General features: G+C 40.4%; 3 protein-coding genes across 6 annotated transcripts; 2 read left to right on the forward strand and 1 right to left on the reverse strand.

Annotated features, from left to right (window-relative positions):
• Positions 1 to 139: 139 nt before the first annotated feature.
• Positions 140 to 12,564, reverse strand: LOC101735964 (uncharacterized). Of its 2 annotated transcripts, none has more exons than XM_062676675.1 (3): positions 12,410 to 12,564; positions 1,945 to 2,077; positions 140 to 1,778 (listed from the first exon to the last, which is right to left on the reverse strand). In XM_062676675.1, exons 1-3 carry the CDS (start codon positions 12,431 to 12,433, stop codon positions 496 to 498), a joined length of 1,440 nt encoding a protein of 479 aa, XP_062532659.1. In that variant the 5' UTR covers positions 12,434 to 12,564; the 3' UTR covers positions 140 to 495. The 2 variants fall into 2 exon arrangements, with proteins under 2 accessions (XP_062532659.1, XP_021203580.2); XM_021347905.3 differs by lacking the exon at positions 12,410 to 12,564 and adding an exon at positions 3,870 to 3,998.
• On the forward strand, positions 1,580 to 15,652 carry LOC101735692 (uncharacterized). Of its 2 annotated transcripts, none has more exons than XM_012690281.4 (4): positions 1,580 to 5,652; positions 10,594 to 11,134; positions 11,549 to 11,681; positions 12,431 to 15,652. In XM_012690281.4, exons 2-4 carry the CDS (start codon positions 11,093 to 11,095, stop codon positions 13,723 to 13,725), a joined length of 1,470 nt encoding a protein of 489 aa, XP_012545735.3. In that variant the 5' UTR covers positions 1,580 to 5,652; positions 10,594 to 11,092; the 3' UTR covers positions 13,726 to 15,652. The 2 variants fall into 2 exon arrangements, with proteins under 2 accessions (XP_012545735.3, XP_062532657.1); XM_062676673.1 differs by having other exon boundaries at positions 10,594 to 10,788.
• A 689-nt stretch (positions 15,653 to 16,341) lies between these two features.
• LOC101743433 (uncharacterized) lies at positions 16,342 to 25,835 on the forward strand. Of its 2 annotated transcripts, none has more exons than XM_012696921.4 (3): positions 16,342 to 17,952; positions 20,163 to 20,295; positions 21,392 to 25,835. In XM_012696921.4, the coding sequence occupies exons 2-3, from the start codon at positions 20,193 to 20,195 to the stop codon at positions 22,684 to 22,686; spliced, it is 1,398 nt and encodes a 465-aa protein (XP_012552375.2). In that variant the 5' UTR covers positions 16,342 to 17,952; positions 20,163 to 20,192; the 3' UTR covers positions 22,687 to 25,835. The 2 variants fall into 2 exon arrangements, with proteins under 2 accessions (XP_012552375.2, XP_062532658.1); XM_062676674.1 differs by lacking the exon at positions 16,342 to 17,952 and adding an exon at positions 19,020 to 19,707.
• Positions 25,836 to 26,358: the final 523 nt, after the last annotated feature.

A 26,358-nucleotide genomic window follows, 5' to 3' on the forward strand; every position in this document is an offset into this window, starting at 1 on the left:
TAGGAATGCGGCCACGAGATCTTTTACTCACAAACAGCTTGCACATAAAAAGGACAATTTCTGATATACATATACCTATTACCCTACTTGTTGTATGGTTGCCAAACTTGGATATTTACAAATAAAATAAAACATTAAATGCAGTCAAAAAGTATATTAAAAATCAGAAGAATACTTTAAAAAACAAAATTGCGAAAACATTCGTCAAAAAAAATAAGCTCACCGATGCTCTCAGGCACGCACTCTTACTTAAATGAAAAGGGGTTGGACACACCTCACGATACCCAGAGAGAAGATGAACCATTAAAGCCACACAATGAAAAGAATTAACGGAAAGAAAGGAATGTTGTTCGACAATCAATATGGTGAGCCGATAACATAACAGATATTTCAACTAATTCTCATATTTGATAAAAGTATAAAATTACAGTATATGATATTCATGATTACAATTTTTAAAAGAAATATGGATCGGATACTTTTAGCTTGACTTCCTCACAGCTCAGCGTCTTTTAATTTCAAAGTTTCACCACGACGAGCTATAGAATATCCTCTGAGTTTATCTTCTATTTCTTGAAGAGTCTTATCTTTAGTTTCTGGTACCATATAATAAGACACGACCAGGCTATAAAGCAGCAGCACTGCATAGACACAAAACGTTCCATCTACACCAATCAGAGAGAATAGATACGGCGCGGACTTGATGTTTACAAACATGTAAATTGAGAGAATTGCACTACAAATCATCCCACACAAACCCCTATTTTGCATTGGATATAATTCATTACTAATTATTGCGGTTAAAGAAGTAGCGCCAACTCCGCTGGTGAACATATGGAAATGTTGCAAACATATCACAATAGCTATATGGTCAAAAGGTAGAAGATTGTGACGCCTAGCGTATATGTATCCGGCCTCACACAGCAACGATAGTATATTCAGTCCTACAAGCGTGAGGTAGAGTGGACGCCTTCTTATTCCAGACGTTAAATAAATTGTTAAAAAAGTAGCGAATATTTTTTGCAAATCCAACGATGCGATTACTTTGAACATGTAAATATCTGTACCATATAATGCTGTGTAAATATCCATAGGATACGAATCGTGGACAATAGCACCAGAAAATTCTTTAATGGCATTCAAATGTATCACTATAAATACTGGAATGTAAAATTCGCGCTTTTTGAACGACGTGATAAAATACATTAAATTTTGCTTAATTAGTTTTGACACGTTATTTCTACAACTTTTCTTGGCTTCTTTAACGATCATATCGGCTTCGATCATTTTCTCCAGCTCGTCATCATCCTCTGAACCCCTCAGCCAGCGGAAAACCTTTCTGCATTCATCGTAACGTCCTTTAGTTGCCAGAAAAGTCGGTGATTCCGGTGTAAATACAGCAATTATCAATCCGGGTAAAGAACAAAACAAAAGGATTATCGCAATTTGAAACCAGTTGTAAAACAAGCCAAGTGAGTGTGAAGCTAAAATACCAACTAAGATCGCAGCAGGTATCGTCGCGATAAAAGATCCACGGTATTTGGGACTGCTGTATTCTGCAATCAAAATACCGCCCATTGTGGTCCCAAGACCGATAGACATTCCTTGAGATATCTTCGCCATTAATAAGGCTGGAAATGATGAGGCCAAGCTGAATGTTATCCAACCGATGACTATGAGTATTGAGCTGATAAGAAGTGCAGGTCTGCGGCCAATTCGATCTATGATTAGTGAGGTGAAGAGACATCCTATTAGTGTAGTTATCCCGATCAGTGATGCTGAAAGAAAATATTTAGACATTAGAATTATAGTCAAACTACAATTACAATACATAATATTATTATTATATTATTAGCTATGTCTAATGATTTTTTATAGATAAAATATGTATGCCTGAGAATTATCTGCACATCCCTTTGGGACTGCTATATAAATTTCCCGTACCCAACCATGACTCTGAATCCTTGTCCAAAGGTATCTCTCGACTCTTCCTCAAGTCTGAGAACAGTGATGCGTTAAATCCGATAACCATACCATATGATATCATGTTGAAGGTCACACTCGATACCGCAAAGCACTGAAAATATAGTTGTATTATTATATCTATGATCGTAGGCAACAACTAAATCGAGGTAAGAACGTGTGAGAATAGATTCCACTACCTTGTTAGTTTGAAGGTTAACTACCTCTTTTCTTATGATGGAAGAGTTACTGGTGGCTCGAAGGACTTTCTAGTTTCACCAGGCCAAATAGACGAGTGCGAGCTCACTCGAGACCTGGACCATTGTACCATGGGATCTAGGGTAGTTAAAGAACTCGGAAAAAAATCATCTTACAAGAAATCCAATAGTCCTTTTTGATATTTTGTAAGAGATAAAAAAATATATCAACATTTGAGAACTTCGTACTATATAGGATCTACATATAAATGCTCCACAATTAGTCTAGGATAGTTAAAGAACTTTAATATTTGGGATCTGGGGTATTTGTTGTTACGTCGTTGTGTGTTTCCAACGGCCATAACACAGAAGAAAATCTTAAATTTAGGTAGTGTTTTATTTGGAAATGAACAATATAAGCGTCTATTTAATATGTTAGAGAGAGGTACAACAAAAACTAAAGTGCAGACAGTGAACACTTATTCAAAGAAATAACAAATCTAACAATCATAATTTAATTATACAGTAAACTAAAAACAAACACCTAGACATCTATCATCATCTAGATCTACAGGTCGGAACAAATTCATTCTACAAGAAATCCAAAAGTGCGTTTTGATATAATATTTTAAATGAGATAAAAAATATTATTAGATCAACATCTGAGAACTTCGTATATTATATCTAGATATAAATAAATGCTCCATAATTCATTCGAGCCGTTACGGTTGATACGAAACGAACATAAGGATGGGATTAAAGAAGACTAGCTGTACCCGTCCGCTTCGCTGGGCATTTACCCACAAAGATTCTCATCATTAACGCCCCCACAGCTGGTGTAGGGAGTCTAACACTCATATAAATATTAGCCTATCCATTAAGTACATGTATTTTCTACATGGATACGAAGTTTCAAGTCAATCGGATGCACGGCTCAGTAGTTATAACCGAACATCCGTAAAACCACTGTAGATTTATATATTAGAGAAGAAGAGTCGACGGCTTTTTGAATACTTTACCATATCTAAAGAAAAGTAGCATTGGTTAAATCTCATTCCAGATTTCATTAAATTGAATATTATAAATCATTCTCGACTCCAAACAAAATGCCCAAACCAGAAACAACGTAGCGCAACGTTTCAAAGCTAGTCTACTATAATAGTCATGCAAAATATTAAATCTTCAGCAGCGAAAGTTATATTAGTGCCTCAGAATTGTGTGTTTTAATTTAACTTGACCAGATAAAAATGAGTTTGTCCATCTAGTCACACCTCCTGATCTTTGAACTAAGGTCAAACGTGGTTTTCTTAATATTTATTTCAAATATATATTTTTTCTCTGCCTATTTGCTGGTATCTAAATGGGTTATTCCAGCTTCTCGCGGACGGGTAGGTGAGCTCACGGGCGCAATCCGAGAGAATTTGCTAACACTAGCCCTAGCAAGAACAGTGTTAAATCTACCACCACATCGGAATCGCGACCCACTGATTCACGCGGCGAGCAACTTAATGGGTTAAACACAAACTTGTCAGATCCCGTAGTGACCCTGTGCCCTGGGGTCAGACCGCGGATTCCGAGGGGAGTCGATATTAAAGATAGTTACATGCTAGTGCGGAGAGTTTTATTATGAAGCCGATAATTTTTAAAAACGAGACAGCGTAAAAAAGGAGTAAGTAAGCACGTAGAACAAATACTCCGACTGAAACTTACCTGCTTCAAGAGCGGTGTTATCCATCGCTTACTACGACACATTTTCACAGAATGATATAAAAGAAGCCTCGATACAGTCTATCTTCTTCGATGTAGTTTTAGTTTTGAATAACGTGTAAATGCTTAGACAATTCATTTGAAATTATAATTTCTTTAGCATTGAATTAATCAATTAATTAAGATACCTACTGGGAAATTATACATAGTTCAGTTTTTTCATCGTGGTTTTTTTTTAGATTAAAGTATTTCTTGTGACACGCAGACCTTTCCAGTTTCACCAGGACAGGTGAGCGAGCAAAGGCTCAGCCAGGAGGGGTGGGATTTGCTAACAGCTGCCCCAGCTCCTCCAAGAGCAGCTGCTTGGCGAGTGAATCTACTATAAGATCGGAATCGCGACACACTGACAAGATCCGGCGAAAAACTGATAGTTGGATTAGGTTGCACGTCGACCGGGGGTCGGAGGAGGGCGTTTGTCTAGCTCCGGCCCCTATGAGGAGGCATTCTCCTCTCGGTGAAGGTCACGGCGCAACCTAAAGGGGTTGAGGCTGCACCGCACGCTACCGTCACTCTAGCGCGCTGGCACCAGGAGGACGGGATGACGTGTCGGCGGCTGCAGACTGCGATGCGGTCCGCTTTTTCGTCGTCGCTGTCGTCGCCGAACATACTGTGGAAGAGCAACCCGGTCGGCGGTGTATCGAGTTCCGACCGAGTTGGCGAGTAAGCTCAGCTCTGCAGCATACGCAGTAAAAAAAATTAGAATGTTAACAAACGCGGACACGGCCCGTTTAGTTTACTTTAGTTACTTCCACAGTGTCATGTTCTATGGCATTTTGCTATGGGGCAATGCGGCCGATGTAGAAATGATATTTATTCTGCAGAAAAGAGCTATACGTGCTATTTATAACATGCACTCAAGGGAATCCCTGAGGGAGAAATTTAAAGAAATTAAAGTTCTCACTATGCCATCCCAGTACATTTTTGAAAATTTGATGTATGTTCGTAAACATATTGAGGAGTTTCCTAAACAGTCGGACATACATAATAGAAATACTAGGAACAAACACAAGCTTGTTGTGCCGATGAGTAGGTTACATAAGATACGAAATTCATTCGGGTGTTTGTCTGTGCGCCTGTACAACAAAATCCCACATGATGTTCAGAACCTACATATACATAGGTTTAAGAAAACTATTAAAGAACATCTGTGCAATAAAGCTTACTATAAAGTCAATGATTATCTAGAAGATTGCACAAAGTGGGAATGAGTTGCTCGCTCCAGGCATTTCAATATTGTAGTAATTGTTACGTTATAATACTCAGTGTAAAAAATTCATATTTAAAAAAAACTAATATTAAAAAATAAATAAATAATATTTTATATGTAAAAAAAAAAGACATGCCCGCTGAGTTTCTTGCCAATTCTTCTCAGGACGGAGGCTAGTTCTTGTGAATTGGCGGTAGTTCTTTTGACGTTCAACAAGTATGTACTTTCATTTATGTTGAATAAAATTCTTTTGATTTGATTTGATTTGATTTGACCCGGCAGGCTGTTTCTGGCCCAGCGGGGTATCCCGGAATACCAGCGGCATCGCCCAGGCGCCCTGGCAGGGCTGCCGTACCGCGGAGACCGACGTCGTTGGTCGTCGACCATTGCCCGACGACCCGTCGGTCGGGCGTCCTCGGGATGGCGCCGCGTGTCTGGTTGTAGTGTTGACCGGGGGACCAGCTGCTTCGCGAATGAATTTACTACCGGATCGGAATCGCGACCCGCTGAGAAGATCCGGTGAGAAACTCAGCGGGCTGATGCATGGGTTTGGTTGCACGTCGAACTCTTTGCCGAGTTCGACGAGTACGGTTACCGGGGTCCCTGAGCCTGCTCCTAGTGTTAGAGCTGAAGGCGTCTAATGCAAGAGTTATAAGATCTAATGGATCCGTAAGGACGTGAAAATTGTTTCATAAACATAATAATTGTACCTTTCTGTCATAGTTGTTATATTTTCGCAATTTTTTTTTTAAATCTAACTAGCGACCCGCCTTCGCTTCGCTTCGGAAACTGTTATTTATTATTGATTTCTCCACTATTTAATGGATGTTATTATACATATAAACCTTCCTCTTTAATTACTCTATCTATTAAAAAAAGCCGCATCAAAATCCGTTCCGTAGTTTTAAAGATTTAAGCATACGTATAGCATAAAATCATAAAAAGCGTTGTAGTGAGCCAACTTTAATATATAGACATATGCTGTCGCGGATTTTTTTTTAGATCTTTTAAAGGGAAACAATTCTGTCATACATTATTTTAGCGAAACTTTAACCGTTTCTGCAGCGCACGCAGCGGAAGCTCTCAAAAGGTAAAAATAGCCCCGATTTTGAAACATTCTTTATTGGTGCTCCGCTCGCATTAGTCTTAGCGTGATGTTATATAACCTATAGCCTTCCTCGATAAATGATCTATCTAACACTGAAAGAAATTTTCAAATCGGATCAGTAGTTCCTGAGATTAGCGCTTCAAACAAACAAACTCTTCAGCTTTATAATATTAGTATAGATGGCTGCCGTAATCATTAAGCCGGACCATTACTGCTTCGCGGCAGAAATAGGCTGGGTGGCGGTACCTACGCATGTGGGTTCACAAGACGACCTATCATCAGAAAGCTGAGTACAGCTACTGTAAAACTAACTAAAATACTGTACGATTATGATAAAAAAATGACTGGAAAATAAATGGAGTTTGGATTTACTACCGGACCCACTGAGCAATTGATAGGCGGCACTGCAATTGAGATCTACATAATAAGGATCCAGCATCATGTTTCTCTCTATCTTGTTTAAATAATAAAAAGTGTTTGTTAAACGGCCGAAAACAGGCAGGCAGCGGCTTGCTTCTGCCCCTGGCATTGCTGAAGTCCATGGGCGACGGTAACCACTTACCATCAGGTGGGCCATATGCTCGTCTGCCTAGAAAGGCAATAAAAAAAATAGGCAATTTTCATAAATTTAAGCGTTATTTTTTTCTCTCTAATTCTAATTATTACGTTATAAAAAAAAAAAGCAAGAAATCAGTAGGCACACGGCCGTGGTAGATGTAGATTGGATGATAGAAACAGATCTCTTAACTGTCACTATCCAGGATACCAGAAAATCCCGTTTGAATGTACTATAGAATAAATAATACAAGCCTGCACCGAATCATCACTAGGTTGTTCAAGTGCCAGAGGTTCAGAGGTTCCCACGATAAAGATATCCGACGTACAAGGTGTGACCAGGAACTCTCACCTGTCTTCAATTTGCAAAGAAAGAGCGAAACGCATTTTCAAGGGGTAAAATATTGGTTGTCGCTCCCTACCTTAATCTACCTACCAGATGATTTCCTTAGGTACATAAAATCACGAATCAGCGAACAAATTGCAGTGTTTATTATACCCAGCACGCACCAGTTCAAGTTATAACCATAAGAAAAAGTATTCATATATATATATATGGCTAGCCCAGGTTATAAACTAGTTTCGACCTAAGGGGGTTGAGGCTGCGCCGTACGCTACCGTCACTCTAGCGCGCTGGCACCAGGAGGACGGGACGGCGCGTCGGCGGCTGCGGACTGCGATACGGTCTGCATTTTCGTCGGCGCTGTCGTCGCCGAACATACTGTAGAAGAGCAACCCGGTCGGCGGTGTATCGCGTTCCGACCCAGCAGGCTTGTTCTGGCTCAGCGGGGGATCCCGGAACACCAGTGGCACCGCCCGGGCGGCCTGGTAGGGCCGCCGTACCGCGGAGACCGACGTCGTTGGTCGTCGACCATTGCCCGACGACCCGTCGGTCGGGCGTCCTCGGGATGGCGCCGCGTAGGAGGAGGTTGAATTGAACCAAGTTCAATTCACCCCATTTGGAGCTTATTCGAAGTGGTCTCCATTGGCTGCAATACAGTCCTTTAAGCGTTGAGGCCAGTTATCAATAGAAGCACGCATTATTTCCATGGGAAAATTTTTCACTGCCAATCGTACGGATTGTTTTAGGGACTCCAAATTATCATGGCGTTTAGAGCAAGCCGTACTCTCTAAAACTGACCATAAATCATAATCCAGCGGATTAAGATCGGGACTAGACGACGACCAATCTTCAGCTCTGATGAAGACCGAAACGTTCGTTGCCAACCAAGACTGCGTAGACCGAGCTTTATGACCTGGCGCCGAGTCTTGCTGGAAGGACCATTCTTGATTATTGAACATGGTGTTGTTAAGGGGATTCACTACCTTCTCAAGAATGGTATCTTGATACACTTGTGCCGATGTTTTGATACCTTTTTCACAAAAGTGTGGCTCAGTCACTCCTTCATAGCTAATACCCCACCAAACCAATACTGAAGTCGAATAGTGCCCACGTTGCACTCTGTCGACTAATTGGGAAGCTTCCTTAGAGCTTTGAGCATAGATACGGTCATTTTGTTTGTTAAAATGTTGCTCAATTGTAAAAATGTTCTCATCCGTAAACAAAAATTTTCTATGACCTCCCTTTGCGTACCGCTTCAGTAGTTGTTTCGATTTTACCTCCCTATTCTCTTTTAAATTATCAGTTAAGAAATGACCAGTACGTCTCTTATAGGCTGCAAGTCCTAAGTCATCTTTTAAAATACGCAACATGGTTCTAGGTGCTATCTTCATCTCCCGAGATAAAATCTTTCTCTTTCGGACCGGATTTCTTCGAATTCTTTCCCTTACTGCTTGGACCACCTTTTTCGTACGAACACTACGTGGACGGCCAGATCGTTTTCTGTCACAAACAGAGGATGTCTCATTGCAGCTATTAATAGCCCGATACACAAACATTTTACTAATACCAAGCGTATGGAGAGTTTTAAAAATTGCATTTGGCCTACCTATTTTACCTACTTTGTGTAATGCAATCACAGCGATTCGGTTCTCTTTATCACCCCACTCCATTTTAATATCGCAAAATATTGTACAATGTATTGGCGCCAAAATGAGAAAACTCAATGAGCAATCATATAAAAATTACAGATTCCAAATTCAAATATAATATTTTGTTTATTTTTAATTGTAACAGTATTTATGGCCAGACTAAGTATAGCTGACATGATTGATTTTATTAAACTTATATTAAATCGTATGGGACGTCTTGCGTATTGGCTGATACGCATTTACTTCGAAAAAAAATGTCACTAATTAAACAAAAGACGTCTCACCGTTCAACATAATAATCAAATACTTGCAAGGAAACGATTATAATTCAGGCTTTGTTTCTAATTGCCAATTCCCCCTTGTTAAATTACATGTTAAATCCCCAATTAAAAATAAGAAATTGATAAGAATTTGTGAACGCGAATTCGTTGTCGTAATACCACGACGATATTTTAACTTTGAAAAGTGCAAGGTCAAGTTTCTTAACCTTTTTTTTGTTCATTTATGAAACAGTAACTCTTTTTGTATAATATATTTTTTTACAAATGCTTTTTGTTACTTTAAACTTATTTCAGAGCGTCCGCACTGTTTGTATTATTGAAATTCATGGGACAGAAGACCATGCCGAAGATGGACGCCGCGTGATCCTTGATTGACTTTCTATGATTTTTTTATTGCTTAGATGGGTGGACGAGCCACAGCCCACCTGGTATTAAGTGGTTACTGGAGCCCATAGACATTCACAACGTAAATGCGCCACCCACCTTGAGATACAAGTTCTAAGGTCTCAGTATAGTTACACCGGCTGCCCCATCCTTCAAGCCGAAACGCATTACTGCTTCACGGCAGAAATAGGCAGGGCAGCGGTACCTACCCGTGCGGACTCACAAGAGGTCCTACCATCAGTAATTACGCAAATTATAATTTTGCTGTTTTGATTTTTATTACACGACTAGCGGCCCGCTCCGGCTCCGTTCGGGTCTTTAACAAAAATATCAACGATATTTGACGTTTTTTTATTTTTAAAAATAAAAGAAACTTATTGCGGCATAACTATAATAGTTAGATATATGCTGTCGCGACACTTTTTGTAAATAATAATGTGTTCTACAAAGTCGTAGTACATTATTTTATTCTATCATCAATAGTTTTCGCAGGGCACGCGATGTAAAGAATGTTTTAGGTAATTTTTTTACACCTTGGGTTACAATTTTACATTATTGGAGTTTTAGTAAGGATCCCTAATTTTTTTCAAAAAAGGTTATAATCTATGTCACTCGGGAATAGTGTAGCTTCCAAAAAGTGAAAGAATTTTTCAAATCGGTTCAGTAATTTCGGAGCCTATTCAATACAAACAAACAAACAAATCTTTCCTCTTTATAATATTAGTATAGATGTTATTCCTTCACCGTGGAAGTCAATCGTGAACATTTGTCGAGTACGTATTTCATTAGAAAAATTGGTACCCGCCTGCGAGATTCGAACACCGGTCCATCGCTCGATACAAATGCACCGGACGTCTTATCCTTTAGTCACGTTTTCTTCGAGTTGAACAATTGGAGTTAAATTTAAATGCTATATTAATAATATAATATTATAAGGAATTTCATTTACAATGTACAATAAGTTCGTCATGTAACACTTAATTCACCTTACGGCAAAGAAACACAATATGCCTTGATAAAGCGGCAAAAGCGCAGGCAGCACGCGACTTTCTTATCGAATACATTTCCATTCAGTTTCTGATTTCGATGAAATAAACAATAAACATTACTCTAATGACTGCTTTATTTTTGTGTATACAGGGTGTGAAGAAGATCGCCTATGAGGTGGACTGATCAGATAATAGCGGCAGTGAATGGCTCATCATCTTTACACGAATTCCCGAGGAGGGGGGCTACCGTCAGCGAGGAGTGGTGACGTGTTCTGAAGCTTCCCACCAACGCCTGAAGTGATGACCACGACCACTATATCAAGAGCGACTGGGAAGAAGATACAGGGTGTACACACTATATATCGAACCGAAAAATGTAGATAGTGTTCTATTAAAATTATCAATTCGACGAGAAAAACAAATGTTCCCAAGTAAATAGTTTCGGAATAAAATGTACTTGAACGCAACGAACCAACTATTCTTCTGTTAATCCTTGAATTATGTTGCACGCAAGGTATCTTAATATTATGATTCATAAGGAAGAATTTAATGCCTCGCTCTTGTGGCATCGTTATCAAACGCTGAATGTTGCACTTTTTTTTTTATAACTTATCTTACGTCAAGTTACTTAACGTATTCATTCTGCGACAATGTGCTTTGGCAAACAGTTGATTACCCCATTCGTGAAGCAAGTGAGTTTTCCAATCTATTTTAATGTGTGTTTAAAAAGCCATTTAACTGTGTCAAGAAAGTTAATTATTAGGCACAACCAAAATAAAGATATATCTTTTTAAAAATAAAGATATATCTTATATATTTGTTGTGATAGCATGATAGCATAAAGATAGCACGACCAACTTTGTTTTTGGGCTTTTACAAGCTTTCGGGAGTCAGGAGTTTATCGGATTTCGTTTATCCAATGTTAGCAACCGCCATACCTCCATGATATTTGAATCTATCATGTATTGAAATAAGAAAAAATATTTGTCAAAATGTATGTCCCATCCATCCAGAAGAATACGAAAAGTGATATAGACATGTTTAATCTGCTATGTCGTTTACTTGCTTGGTTAATGAAAATATAACTTGGTTCTTCAAATTCCCAGTGCTTCGCGGTGTCGAGTGTGACCTTCAACATGATGTCATACGGTATGGTCATCGGATTTAACGCATCACTGTTCTCGGAATTGAGGAAGAGTCAAGAGATACCCCTGGACAGGGATTCAGAATCATGGTTGGGTATGTTATGTTTAATTTTTTTTAATATCGTAGAGTTGAATAAACAGCACGCTAATTAATCTTTTCGTTTGGGATGTAATGACTGTGGGTGACCCGGAAGCCGGCGTTACCGAGACGGACGCGTGAGCACGCGAGTCCAGTCCATATTAACCTATAACCTGTAAACCTACGCGCCTCCAAAAGCGGCCGAAAAGCTCAAAGATTCGCGGGAGTACCTACCATCGAATCGAAATCGCGAAACGCTAAGGTGACCCGTGGAGAAACTCAGCGAACTATCTGTCTATCGCTGCAGTAATAATGGTGAAAATCGTATTTCGTGTTTTGTGTTAATGGTCGAGTAATTGGTGACTATAATAAAGCTGCGAGATCGATGTTCATTTACCGTTGCGAATCGGTCTCGAGATTTCAGTGTGCTCACATCCTTATTATAAGCTGAACTTTGGATACTGGTCATGTTACTGTAGTTTTCATGTATTTTCCGTAACATTCAAAACCTCTTTTGAACGATTTACCAAAAGAAATGAAAATGAAAATACTCACTGAAAAAAATTTTAAACGCGTCTAGAAAATGGCAACGTGAACAGATTTCTTCACAATTCAAAAAAGAGGAACAAGCCTTCAGAAACGGGAAATTACAGCGTAATGGCAGCTAGCGCTTCTCGCCAGCTCTTTCGACTGATATAAATTAAGACAGAATCAAAGAGTTTACAAATAAAAACCTTACTTACCATAAATTTTCTCTGTTCTAGCATCACTCATTGGAATAACAACATTTATTGGAGCGCTATTCACACCAATTATAATAGACAGCATCGGCCGAAGACCAGCAGTGATTACCAGCTCAGTCCTCATGGTCAGCGGATGGATCACATTTAGCTTAGCCTCATCACTCCCTGTGTTATTGGTTGCAAAATTTTTACAAGGAATGTCCGTTGGTCTTGGATCCACGATGGGAGGACTTTTGATTGCAGAATATAGTAGTCCGAAATACAGAGGGTCTTTTATGGCAACAATTCTTACTTTTCTGCTATTAGGGAGTCTAATATCTCATTTATTTGCATTGTTTTACAATTGGCATCAAATTTCGACAATACTAGGATTTTTCTCTTTGCCCGGATTAATTATTTCTTTATTCTCTCCCGAGTCCCCAGTTTTTTTGGCAACCAAAGGACGTTACGATCAATGCAGAAAAGTTTTTCGCTGGCTGAGAGGTCCAAACGAAGATGATGAACTCGAGAAAATGATTAAAACTGATTTGATCGTTAAAGAATCTAAAAAGAGCCGTCCTAAAAAGACTACGTCTAAAATAATACAGAAAAAATTAACGTACGTCATTTTAACATTCAAAAAGCGAGAATTTTATATTCCAGTATTTATTATGATGCATCTCAGTGCTATACATGAGTTCTGCGGTGCTCTCGTCTACGATACATATGCTTTTGACATCCATAAGGCTTTATATGGTACCGATATCTACATGTTTAAAGTGATGGCATCTCTGGACATTCAAAGAATTTTATCAACAGTTCTAACAGTCTATTTAACCAGCAGAGTACGGAGGCGTCCATTATTATTCACATTAGTTGGATTGAATATATTGGCGTATATCTGTGAGGCTGGATACATATACGCCAGGCGTTATAGTCTACTTCCTTTTGACCACATGGCTATAGGAGTATTTTTACATCATTTCCATTATTTCACCAACGGAGCTGGTTCTATGTCCTTGACGACTATAATTAGTAGCGAGCTATTCCCAACAGCAGACAAAGGATTCTGTGGACTGATTCGTAGTTTGATTTTCTCGATCTTCGTCTTTGCAAACGTCAAAAGTGCACCGTATTTATTCTCCCTCATAGGTATAGAAGGAACATTATGTGCCTATGCACTGTTACAGTTTTACTGTCAAGTTATGTTATATTACATGTTACCAGAAACAAAAGATAAAACACTACAAGAAATCGAAGATAAATTCAGAGGATTCTCTTTGGTTGATCGTGCAGAAATTTTAAAAACAAAGGATGATGTGGATGTTTCGAATTGATGCATAAACAAAATTGGATAAAACAAACAATAATATGCTTAGATTACTCTTAAAAGTTAAGTTTTTTTTTCCCCCTACCAATTTGCTGGCAGCCTAAGAGGCAATACCAGCTACGCCCGGACGGGTAGGTGAGCTCACGGGCTCAACCTGAGAGAATCTGCTAACACTAGCCCTAGCAAGAGCAGTGCTTCGCAGAATCTACCACCGGATCGGAATCGCGACCCACTGAGAAGATCAGTGGGCTGAGAGATAAGAGTTATTTACGGATATGATAGCATAAATAAGTACGGGAAAAAAAAACATTTATCTACTTTGGCTAAAGCGGGAAATGGGTTTACGTAATATGTATATATATATAATATATGTATAAATATAAGAATGGAAGAGAAAAATTAGCTGTGCCGACCCCACCTAGTGGGAGAAGGTGGAGAAAAAGAAGACATTTACAAATGCATTCTTCAAGTATCTAACGAATCGATGTCCGTGTGCTACGCGAAAATTAATAACATATTCTTTAAAATTGAATCACAAAGAAAAATATTTGAGATTTATTTTTAGGATGTCTTGCTGGAGGCCAATTCACAAAACAGGTGCGACAGTTGATTTAATTATCATTTACTAGTGGTACCGCAGTAGTCGAAATTCGATTAATTAATTAAATTTAAATATTTGTATACTATTATGATTCTATAGTCAAAGACTATTATACTTCCATAATCACAGATTTCGCCAAGTCTACAATTTAGACAAATATTAATAGAGACAAACAATTAAAATTGTTTTAATGGATTTTATGACCTGGTAACTAAGACCTTTAAGTCATGTCTTATTTTAATTTATATTATTCATATTTTTATGAAAAATGATATTATAGAGTGAAATGAAATGAAGATGATAATTTTGAGACACTAATCAACTGGGATGAAATTAAATTAAAGGAATTGAGATGATATGGGATGAAATATAGTCTCAGTAAAATGGTGGTCATTTACTAAGATTTTTTCAGCGTACTTTTTGGAGGATCCCGAGAAGTTACGTCCAGCAGCTTTGTTTCATTTTTCCACATTGGTGCACTTTCACAGATATTAAACAGTTAATAAGCCACCATTATTACACATTTAAACCCGAAGAAACACTAAATAGACAAAATAAAACAAATCACACAACTTCACTCCTTGCGTTCCCGCCAAAAAGTTCAAAACCAGTAAAATCAACAATTTGACCACAGATTATAAGCAATAAGAAAAGTTTGACAGTAAATAAATAGTATGTATGCGTGTGTGTGTCAAATACATGATAGTGTGTGTGTAATGTTTTTATTTATTGATTTAATGTATAATATTTTTCGTGCATAGTTTAAAAAATATAAACATTCTGCACTCCTCTATATTATCTATAAGTGTACAAAAATCCATACACCTCCGTCCGCGCAATTTTCGTAAAAAGGGGCACAAAGTTTTTGCTTCACGTATTCAATATATAGATATGAATTTTTGAGGCAGTTTTCATTTTTGAAAGATATTTGATACACAGCTTCTGAGTGTGTGTACTCGGTCTTGTTTCGTGTGCGTTTGCGGCAGACATTAGTCTCTATAGAGGAAGGATGAGCAACACGCGGCCCGCGGGCCCCTCGCGGCCGCCAAGCACATCTAAAATTTAATTTATTTTATCGACTTTCTCGTTTCTGCTCGTCTTTCTGTTTTTCTCTTGTTTGTGAATTAATATTTAAAAAAAAAAAAAAAATTAAAAAAAAAGACATGCCCGCTGAGTTTCTTGCCAGTTCTTCTCAGGACGGAGGCTAGTTTTTGTGAATTGGTGGTAGTTCTCTTTGACGTTCAACAAGTGTGTACTGTCATTATGTTGAATAAAAACAATTTTATTTGATTTTATTTGTTTTATCTTGCATTAAATTTTATTTATGAAATTTTTACTTTTTTTTAGTTTTATATTTTTTATTCTAATATTTATTATTTATTAAATACAGTTTCTTAAATTATTAATAAGAGTTAATATTTTATATGTGACCAGACAAAAAAATTAAAATTTAAATTAGCCCGTTAATCAAAAAAATTGCTCATGTATTTTGAGTCCGTGGGATGGGTGGTATCGGTGTTGGGAAAGCGGTTGTACAATTGACCGGTAACCGTTTTTTTTTAATTTTTTTTATTTATTGCTTTGATGGGTAGACGAGCTCACAGCCCACCTGGTGTTAAGTGGTTACTGGAGCCCATAGACATCCACAACGTAAATGCGCCACCCACCTTGAGATATAAGTTCTAAGGTCTCAGTATAGTTACAACGGCTGCCCCACCCTTCAAACCGAAACGCATTACTGCTTCACGGCAGAAATAGGCAGGGCGGTGGTACCTATCCGCGCGGACTCACAAGAGGTCCTACCACCAGTAATTACGCAAATTATAATTTTGCGGGTTTCATTTTTATTACACGATGTTATTCCTTCACCGTGGAAGTCAATCGTGAACATTTGTTGAGTACGTATTTCATTAATTTCAAAAATTGGTACCCGCCTGAGATTCGAACATCGGTGCATCGCTCAACACGAATGCACCGGACGTCTTATCCGTTAGGCCACGACAACTTCCGAAACAGTACTCATCGAACTCGGGAAAGAGTTCGACGTGTAGCCTTTTTTTTTCGGGCCAAGCGCCGAACCTCCTACGAGGTCTCCGCGCCTAGGGGGCGCGCGGTGTATGTGGGACTTGACAATCTGCAAGGTGTTGGGAGCAGACCGTGGGCCCAAGGTATTTTAGGGCCCTACCCACTAAATGACTCTCCTGCACTCTTACACCCGACGTCCGATCTCCGTCGGAGTCAAAACCCGGTCAGAGTAGGGGGGTCCCCCGGTCAACACTACAACCAGACACGCGGCGCCACCCCAAGGACGCCCTACACTTAAGGGCCTTTTATTCTCCAAATATTTCAGTGTTTCGCACTGAAGTATGGTGTTTCGTTACATCAGGTGTGACATTCAATATGTTGACACACGGCTTCATGTACGGATTCAATACGGGACTGTTCACACAGTTGAGGAAGACTATAGAAATACAGTTGGATTTGGAGTTAGAGTCTTGGCTGGGTAAGGGAAAGGAAGATTTAAAAACAATGTAGCCTTTAAAATTTTCGTTTTTGACTCACATTTCGCATTCGTACATAAAAAAACCAGAGAGAACTGAAGTGTGGGGTTAAAGCGATGGTTTGTGGACGCTCGTTTGGGTTTATATGGAAATCCATAGACTAGAACTTATTTCTTACTTACTATTTCGTTGGTACACGGCTTAAAATCGGAACGTAACTCTGTAACTAGAATGCTTGGTGGGTTACCAAATTTCATAAGCACAGGTTCATTAGGTGTATGGTCAATTTTAGGCAAGATGGCGTACTTTTTATTGAAACCCAAGCTTACAGTCGACCTGAAATGATCACCCTTCGGCACGGACAACCTACAACAACTCTAAAACCACTTTCAAATCTCTTTGAAATGCATTTTTATTCACTCTGATACCATTCTGTTCCATTCATGCAAATTGTACACTGAAAAAGATTTATTTATTTATTTATTTATTTGTTTTCAGCTTCTTCAATTGGCTTAGCATTCATTTGGAACGCTACGGGAGAAGACCCGTATTCGTTTTCGATATAAAACCAAAGTGCACTTGGTGCGGATACTGATCTTTCCCATATTTCTCTACGGGGCGGAGATATGGTGCATGAAAAGCCGGGATATCAAAAAGATCGATGCCTTTGAAATGTGGGTGTGGCGGAGGATGTTACAAATACCGCGGACTGCTATGAGAACAAACGAGTCCATTCTAAAGCAGCTAAACATCCGAAAAAGGCTCTCTTCCATCTGCCGGGAACGTGTTATGAGCTTCTTCGGACACATCATGCGGTCTCCCAGACATGAATTAGAGAAGCTCACAATTGCGGGTCGCATAGCAAGACAAACGCGCCGTGGACAGAACACCAGCCAGATGATCAGATCTAGTAAGAGAAGCACTCGATGGTAGTCTGTACCACGCGGTCCATGCCACCCTCTATGTATAACTTTGCGAAAACATACTGTATACAATTTAGAGTACATAGTTGTCGAACTCCTACAAACCCCTGAAATAATCTGTCCGCACCCGCGAAAGGGACATAGTTTTCTTCGACCACATCAACTAAAAGGGCCGCGGTAGGCCGATATGGGCCAGTTCCGCAGTGAAGGTATGTGTTAACAAATTATTTTTAGACTAAAATAAGTTTTGTGTGAAAAAAATAAATTAATTTTAATTTAGAATTCCAACAAACATTTGCTAGCCCCATCAATGCTGGAAGCTGGAAGCGGAGTCGCTCGCTGCCGACTATCGGTGGCGCAGCGAGCTTCGCGCTCGGGGCGTCTCCCCGAAAGTGAGCTGCGGGCGCGGAAGGCCCATTCTCGGCGGTCCGTGCTCGAGTCGTGGTTGAGGCGATTGGCCAACCCCACGTAGGGGCTACGGACCGTCGAGGCGGTTTACCCAGTCTTTGATGACTGGGTGAATCGTGGCGAAGGACGTCTCACCTTTCGTCTGGTGCAGGTGCTGACCGGGCACGGATGCTTCGGGAAGTACCTGCGCCGGATAGGGGCTGAGCCGACGACGAGGTGTCACCATTGTGGACACGACCTGGACACGGCGGAGCATATGCTCGCTGTCTGCCCCGCTTGGGAGGTGCAGCGCCGTGTCCTGGTCGCAAAGATAGGACCTGACTTGTCGCTGCCTGGCGTCGTGGCGTCGATGCTTGGCGGCGATGTGTCCTGGAAGACTATGCTCGACTTCTGCGAGTGCACCATCTCGCAGAAGGAGGCGGCGGGGCGAGTGAGGCAAAGCTCTCCTCACTACGCAGAAACCCGCCGCCGCCGAGCAGGGGATCGGTACCGGGGTCGTATCCGTGACCTGGCCCCCTAAGAGCTAGAGGTCCCACCCGTTTTGTGCAGGGAGAGACCCAGACGTGGGGTGGCGTGCTTTGCACTCTCACCCGCAGTAGGAAGCAGGGTGATGGTAGACCGCGTTCCCCCGACCGCTCTGGGGGAAGGTGTAACGAGGCGCCATCAAGGCGGGCTCTCGGCCCGCTGAACGAGGGAACTGGTGGTCGTGTCGCTGGCGGCCGCCGGTCCAGCGTCCGTGGGACGGTGGGATGGATGTAATGTGCTCTGCGTCATCCCTGTCCCGCCGTCTCAATAGCCCCGACCGGGCTCCGGCCCGGTCCGAGGTGGGGCGCCGGTTGTGAGTGGCAGGAGTTTTTAGTGAGGTTCAACTCCCACATACCCCACCTGCCGCGCGGGTGGGGATCCGGCGATTTTCTCCTGTGGAAAAAAAAAAAAGCCCTATCAATGCGGGCTCTTGGCCCGTCGACCGAGGGAACCGGCGGTCGTGTCGCTGGCGGCCGCCGGTGCGGCGTCTGGGGGACGGCGAGATGGATGTAATATGCTCTGCGTAAACCCTGTCCCGCCGTCTCAATAGCTCCGACTGGGTTCCCACCCGGTCCGGGGTAGGGCGCCGGCTGTGAGCGACAGGAGTTTTTAGTGAGGTTCAACTCCCACATACGATTTTCAGGCAAAGGCGATTTTCTCCTGTGGAAAAAAAGAAAAAAAGTTTATATTTCGTAATTTTTATACAAGAAACGTACAGCATGTCGTGTTAATAATGTACGTACAATCTATTGTTTTATTTGCATAATTAAAATGCCGCGCCATGTACTCGGCCATATAAATCTCTACGGCGCCGTGTAGTTGGGCATTGAATGTTAACACAACTGTAACTCGTCTCAAACAAATGGAACTCAAAAAGAAAGAATTTAATGCTATACTTTTGTAGCGTCGTTATCAAACTCTGAATGTTCTAAATTTTTTTCTTCAAAATTTATCATAACTTAGCTACTCAACGTATTCATTCTGAGACAATGTGCTTTGGCAAACAGTCGATTACCCCATTCGTGAAGCAAGTGAGTTTTCAAATCTATTTTAATGTGTGTTTAAAAAGCTATTTAACTGAGTCATTATAGTTAATTATTAAGCACAAGCAAAATAAAGATATAAAGATAGCATGACCAACTTTGTTTTAGGCCTTTTACAAGCTTTCGGGGTTCAGGAGTTTATCGAATTTCGTTTATCCAATGTTAGCAACCACCATACCTCCATAATATTTGAATCTATCATGTATTGAAATAAGTCAAAATATTTGTCAAAATTTATGTCCCATCCATCCAAAGCAATACGAAAAGTGATATAGGCATGTTTAATCTGTCATGTCGCTTAGAGAGCCGCAGACCGGGCTCAGTGATGTGGATTGGGAGAGGCCTATGTCCAGCAGTGGACGACTGTGGGCTGTTGATGATGATGATGATGATGATGTCGCTTACCAGACTTGGTTAATGAAAAAAATTCTTCAAATTCCTAGTGCTTCGCGGTGTCGAGTGTGACCTTCAACATGTTATCATACGGTATGGTCATCGGATTTAACGCATCACTGTTCTCGGAATTGAGGAAGAGTCAAGAGATACCCCTGGACAGGGATTCAGAATCATGGTTGGGTATGTTATGTTTAATTTTTTTAATATCGTAGTGTTGAGTAAACAGTACGCTAATTAATCTTCTCGTTTTGGGACGTAATAATTATGGGTGACCCGGAAGCTGGCGTTACCGAGACGGACGCGTGAGCACGCACTCGCAGTGGCAGCAGTCGGGCATCTTCTTCTTTTTCTCCACCTTATCCCACTAGGTAGGGTCGGCACAGCTAATTTTTCTCTTCCATTCTCTTCTATCAGCCGTCATCCCAACACTCACTCCTCTCTCTCTCTCATATCGTCATTCACACACTCCATCCATGTCTTCTTTGGTCGACCTCTTCCCCCTCTACCTTGCACTACCATTTCCATACATCTCCTAGTCACATGCATCTTCTCTCTACGCATGATATGTCTATACGACGCTAGCCGTCTGCTCTTTAATTTGTTGAATACCTGGGCTACTTTCATACTTCCTCTGATATACTCATTCTTTATTTTGTCCTTCCTTATCGAGTCCAGTTGGGCACACTAACCTGTGCGCCCCTAAAAGCGGCCGAAAAGCTCAAAGATTCGCGAGAGTACTTACGACCGAATCGAAATCGCGAACCGCTGAGGTGATCGGTGGAGAAAGTCAGCGGACTAGCTGTCTAATCGCTGCGGTAATAATGGTGAAAATCGCATTTCGTGCTTTATGTTAATGGTCGAGTAATTGGTGACTAGGTATAACAAAGCTGCGAGATCGATGTTCATTTACCGTTGCGAATCGGTCTCGAGATTTCAGTGCGCTCACATCCTTATTATAAGCTGAACTTTGGATACTGGTCATGTTACTGTAGTTTTCATGTATTTTTCGTAACATTCAAAACATCTTTTGAACGATTTACCAAAACAAATCAAAATGAAAATACTCACTGAAAAAAATATATTGAAAAGCGTCTATTAGAAAATGGTAACGCGAACTGATTTCTTCACAATTCAAAAAAGAGGAACAAGCCTTCAGAAAGGGAAATTACAGCGTAATGCCAGCTAGCGCTTCTCGCCAGCTCTTGACTGATATAAATTAAGACAGAATCAAAGAGTTTTCTAGTAAAAGCCTTACCATAAATTTTCTCTGTTCTAGCATCACTCATTGGAATAACAACATTTATTGGAGCGCTATTCACACCAATTATAATAGACAGCATCGGCCGAAAACCAGCAGTGATTACCAGCTCAGTCCTCATGGTCAGCGGATGGATCACATTAAGCTTAGCCTCATCACTCCCTGTGTTATTGGTTGCAAAATTTTTACAAGGAATGTCCGTTGGTCTTGGATCCACGATGGGAGGACTTTTGATTGCAGAATATAGTAGTCCGAAATACAGAGGGTCTTTTATGGCAACAATTCTTACTTTTGTGCTATTAGGGAGTCTAATATCTCATTTATTTGCATTGTTTTACAATTGGCATCAAATTTCGACAATAGTAGGATTTTTCTCTTTGCCCGGATTAATTATTTCTTTATTCTCTCCCGAGTCCCCAGTTTTTTTGGCAACCAAAGGACGTTACGATCAATGCAGAAAAGTTTTTCGCTGGCTGAGAGGTCCAAACGAAGATGATGAACTCGAGAAAATGATTAAAACTGATATGATCGTTAAAGAATCTAAAAAGAGCCGTCCCAAAAAGACTATGTCTAAAATAATACAGAAAAAATTAACGTACGTCATCTTAACATTCAAAAAGCGAGAATTTTATATTCCAGTATTTATTATGATGCATCTCAGTGCTATACATGAGTTCTGCGGTGCTCTCGTCTACGATACATATGCTTTTGACATCCATAAGGCTTTATATGGTACCGATATCTATATGTTTAAAGTGATGGCATCTGTGGACATTCAAAGAATTTTATCAACCGTTCTAACAGTCTATTTAACCAGCAGAGTACGGAGGCGTCCATTATTATTCACATTAGTTGGATTGAATATATTGGCGTATATCTGTGAGGCTGGATACATATACGCCAGGCGTCATAGTCTACTTCCTTTTGACCACATGGCTATAGGAGTATTTTTACATCATTTCCATTATTTCACCAACGGAGCTGGTTCTATGTCCTTGACGACTATAATCAGTAACGAGCTATTCCCAACAGCAGACAAAGGATTCTGTGGACTGATTCGTAGTTTGATTTTCTCAATCTTCGTCTTTGCAAACGTCAAAAGTGCACCGTATTTATTCTCCCTCATAGATGTAGAAGGAACATTATGTGCCTATGCACTGTTACTGTTTTACTGTCAAGTTATGTTATATTACATGTTACCAGAAACTAAAGATAAAACTCTTCAAGAAATCGAAGATAAATTCAGAGGATTCTCTTTGGTTGATCGTGCAGAAATTTTAAAAACAAAGGATGATGAGGATGTTTCGAATTGATGCATAAACAAAATTGGATAAAACAAATAATAATATGCTTAGATTACTCTTAAAAGTAAAGTTTTTTTTTCCCCTACCAATTTGCTGCTAGCCTAAGAGGCAATACCAGCTACGCCCGGATGGGTAGGTGAGCTCACAGGCTCAACCTGAGAGAATCTGCTAACACTAGCCCTAGCAAGAGCAGTGCTTCGCAGAATCTACCACCGGATCGGAATCGCGATCCACTGAGAAGATCCGGCGAGAAACTCAGTGGGCTGAGAGATAAGAGTTATTTACGGATATCATAGCATAAATAAGTACGAGAAAAAAAAAAACATTTATCTACTTTGGCTAAATCGGGAAATGGGTTTACATATACATAAATGTAAACTATGTGGCAGTAGTATACATCTGCTGAGGCGTTAGATTTTGGAATTTTTAATATCCACCATCAACGTACGATTCGTACGACAAAGTCAGGATATTCGGTCTCCTAGACAACAACACACAACACTTGTGTGTAGAACAACACACCCATGTGCTAGATATTGGACAAGATATTGATGAAAGGTATATGATTAGACAACGTAAAACAACTCCCACTATGAAGGAGTAACGTCACGTACTAAGCCTCGTAATTTATAAATTAGCTTCCTTACTGAAGAGCCCCCTTGAGTAAATAACTCTATATACTCAGCACGACTGGTATCGTGGGTTCACCGGGATCATCACATCACGGTTTTGGTTTTGCGTGCACAGAACTTAATATATGATAAGACATTTAAAGTGGACCTTATTCATTTTTAAAATAGGCTATGTCACATGTTTAATTGCCTACCATGTTTGGAATCGATACACCATTTTGCTGCCCTGAGGAGATCTACAACGAACGCCTCTGGGATAGGAGGCGTGTCGGGAAAGGTTAATTGGTAAACAGATTACGCGTCGTAAATGGACATGGATAGGTCACATACACAAACACACTAACACGCATAATGACCTTCTTAAATGATAACACCCAATGATCTCTCAACACTTGTCCGCAGCATCTGTTCACGACTTAACCTAACCTAATCTATCTTAAGAAGGAGGGAGCCAAATCACACAACTTCACTCCTCGCGTTTCCGCCAAAAAGTCCAAAACCAGTAAAATCAACAATTTGACCACAGATTATAAGCAATAAGAAAAGTTTGACAGTAAATAAATAGTATGTATGCGTGTGTGTGTCAAATACATGATAGTGTGTGTGTAATGTTTTTATTTATTGATTTAATGTATAATATTTTTCGTGCATAATTTAAAAAATATAAACATTCTGCACTCCTTCTCTATATTCTCTATAAGTGTAGAAAATCGGTACGGAACTGTAATAACTACAGAACCATTGCACTGATATCCCATGCCAGTAAAATTCTGCTTTACATCATCAACGCGAGACTAAGATCTTATCTGGACTGGCAAATACCCCAGGAACAAGCCGGTTTTGTGAAGGGGAGGGGCACCAGAGAGCAAATCCTAAACCTTCGGCTTATAATAGAAAAGTGCTATGAATATAACACTCCTACTTTCATGTGTTTTGTGGATTACCAAAAGGCCTTCGACTGCGTTAAGTGGGAGAGACTGTGGAAAGTTCTTTCCGAGACAGGTGTACCGGACCACCTCGTAATGCTGGTTCGCAAGCTGTATGAGCACTGTGACTGTAGGAGATTTAACATCAGGCCGTTTCAAATTCCATAAGGGTGTTCGCCAAGGATGCGTGATATCTCCCATCCTTTTTAATATCTATGGAGAACACATAATGCGACAAACTTTAGATGGTTGGGAAGGTGGCATAAAGATAGGCGGAGTAAAGATATTGAATCTCAGGTACGCGGACGATACCACCCTCTTCGCTTCATCGGAAAATGAAATGGCGGAGCTACTTCACAAACTGGATACCGTCAGTATGGAAATGGGGCTTGCTATTAATAAATCCAAGACCAAGCTAATGATTATTGACCGTTTCAAAGCTATCCAACGCAACAATCTCCTACATGACTACGAAACCGTAACCCAGTTCCCATACCTTGGCTCACTGATTACCAACAAAGGAAGTAGCGAACCGGAAATACGGAGACGGACTGGCATGGCAAAATCTGCAATGACCCAACTGAGCAAAATCTGGAGAGACCGTAATATTACCCACCGAACTAAAATATATCTGGTCCGCACCCTTGTCTTCTCCATTGCTCTATATAGTGCAGAGACGTGGACACTCAAAACCGCAGATAGGCAGAGAATCGACACTTTTGAGATGTGGTGCTGGCGACGTATGCTACGAATACCATGGACGGCCCGCCGCACCAACATATCTATTCTCAGGCAGTTAAAAATAGAAAAGATTCAACGTCTATCCACAATCTGCCTACAAAGAATATTGCGGTATTTTGGTCATGTTGCACGCAGGGATACCAGCAATTTGGAACGCCTTGTGGTGACCGGTAAAATAGAGGGAAAAAGGCCTAGGGGTAGAGGTCCCAAACGATGGTCGGACCAAATAGCGGAGGAACTGGGGATACCTATCAGCGACGCGCTCCACCGGGCTGCAGGGCGGGATCGATGGAGACAGTTGGTTGATGAAATCGGACGGAGTCACAATCCTCAGCAGTGAGGAACCGATCGAAGAGAGAGAGAGAGTAGAAAATAGAAAAATCCATACACCTCCGTCCGCGCAATTTTCGTAAAAAGGGGCACAAAGTTTTTGCTTCGCGTATTAATATTTTATAGATATGAATTTTTGAGGCAGTTTTCATTTTTGAAAGATATTTGATACACAGCTTCTGAGTGTGTGTACTCGGTCTTGTTTCGTGTGCGTTTGCGGCAAACATTAGTCTCTATAGAGGAAGGACGAGCAATACGCGGCCCGCGGGCCCCTCGCAGCCGCCAAGCACATCTAAAATTTAATTTATTTTATCGACTTTCTCGTTTCTGCTCGTCTTTCTGTTTTTCTCTTGTTTGTGAATGAATATTTAAAAAAAAAACTAATATTTAAAAAAAAAGACATGCCCCCTGAGTTTCTTGCCAGTTCTTCTCAGGACGGAGGCTAGTTTTTGTGAATTGGTGGTAGTTCTTTTTGACGTTCAACAAGTGTGTACTGACATTTATGTTGAATAAAAACAATTTTATTTGATTTGATTTGTTTTATCTTGCATTAAATTTTATTTATGAAATCTTTACTTTTTTTTTTTTTTTATACTTTTTTATTCTAATATTTATTATTTATTAAATACAATTTCTTAAATTATTAATAAGAGATAATATATTATATGTGACCCGACAAAAAAAATTAAAATTTAAATTATCCCGTTAATCAAAAAAATTGCTCATGTATTTTGAGTCCGTGGGATGGGTGGTATCGGTGTTGGGAAAGCGGTTGTACAATTGACCGGTAACCATACTCATCGAACTCGGGAAAGAGTTCGACGTGCAACCTTTTTTTTTCCGGGCCAAGCGCCGAACCTCCTACGAGGTCCCCGCGCCTACAGGGCGCGCGGGGTATGTGGGACTTGACGATCTGCAAGGTGTTGGGAGAAGACCGTGGGCCCAAGGAATTTTAGGGCCCTATCCACTAAACGACTCCCCTGCACTCTTACACCCGACGTCCGATCTCCGTCGGGGTCAAAACCCGGTCAGAGTAGGGAGGTCCCCCGGTC

This window comes from Bombyx mori, chromosome 27, assembly GCF_030269925.1.
Source record: "Bombyx mori chromosome 27, ASM3026992v2".
Taxonomy (NCBI): Eukaryota; Metazoa; Arthropoda; class Insecta; order Lepidoptera; family Bombycidae; genus Bombyx; species Bombyx mori.

Bases quoted from the DNA above. Each gene is read 5' to 3' on its own strand.
- LOC101735964 (XM_021347905.3), bottom strand. From the start codon at position 3,911: ATGTGTCGTAGTAAGCGATGGATAACACCGCTCTTGAAGCAG. The intron at 2,078-3,869 runs GTAAGTTTCAGT...CTATATTTTCAG, and splicing joins TAACACCGCTCTTGAAGCAG to TGCTTTGCGGTATCGAGTGT. The intron at 1,779-1,944 runs GTACGGGAAATT...ATTTTCTTTCAG, and splicing joins GGATTCAGAGTCATGGTTGG to CATCACTGATCGGGATAACT.
- LOC101743433 (XM_062676674.1), top strand. From the start codon at position 19,666: ATGTGCTTTGGCAAACAGTCGATTACCCCATTCGTGAAGCAA. The intron at 19,708-20,162 runs GTGAGTTTTCAA...TCAAATTCCTAG, and splicing joins TTACCCCATTCGTGAAGCAA to TGCTTCGCGGTGTCGAGTGT. The intron at 20,296-21,391 runs GTATGTTATGTT...TCTCTGTTCTAG, and splicing joins GGATTCAGAATCATGGTTGG to CATCACTCATTGGAATAACA.
- LOC101735692 (XM_012690281.4), top strand. From the start codon at position 11,093: ATGTGCTTTGGCAAACAGTTGATTACCCCATTCGTGAAGCAA. The intron at 11,135-11,548 runs GTGAGTTTTCCA...TCAAATTCCCAG, and splicing joins TTACCCCATTCGTGAAGCAA to TGCTTCGCGGTGTCGAGTGT. The intron at 11,682-12,430 runs GTATGTTATGTT...TCTCTGTTCTAG, and splicing joins GGATTCAGAATCATGGTTGG to CATCACTCATTGGAATAACA.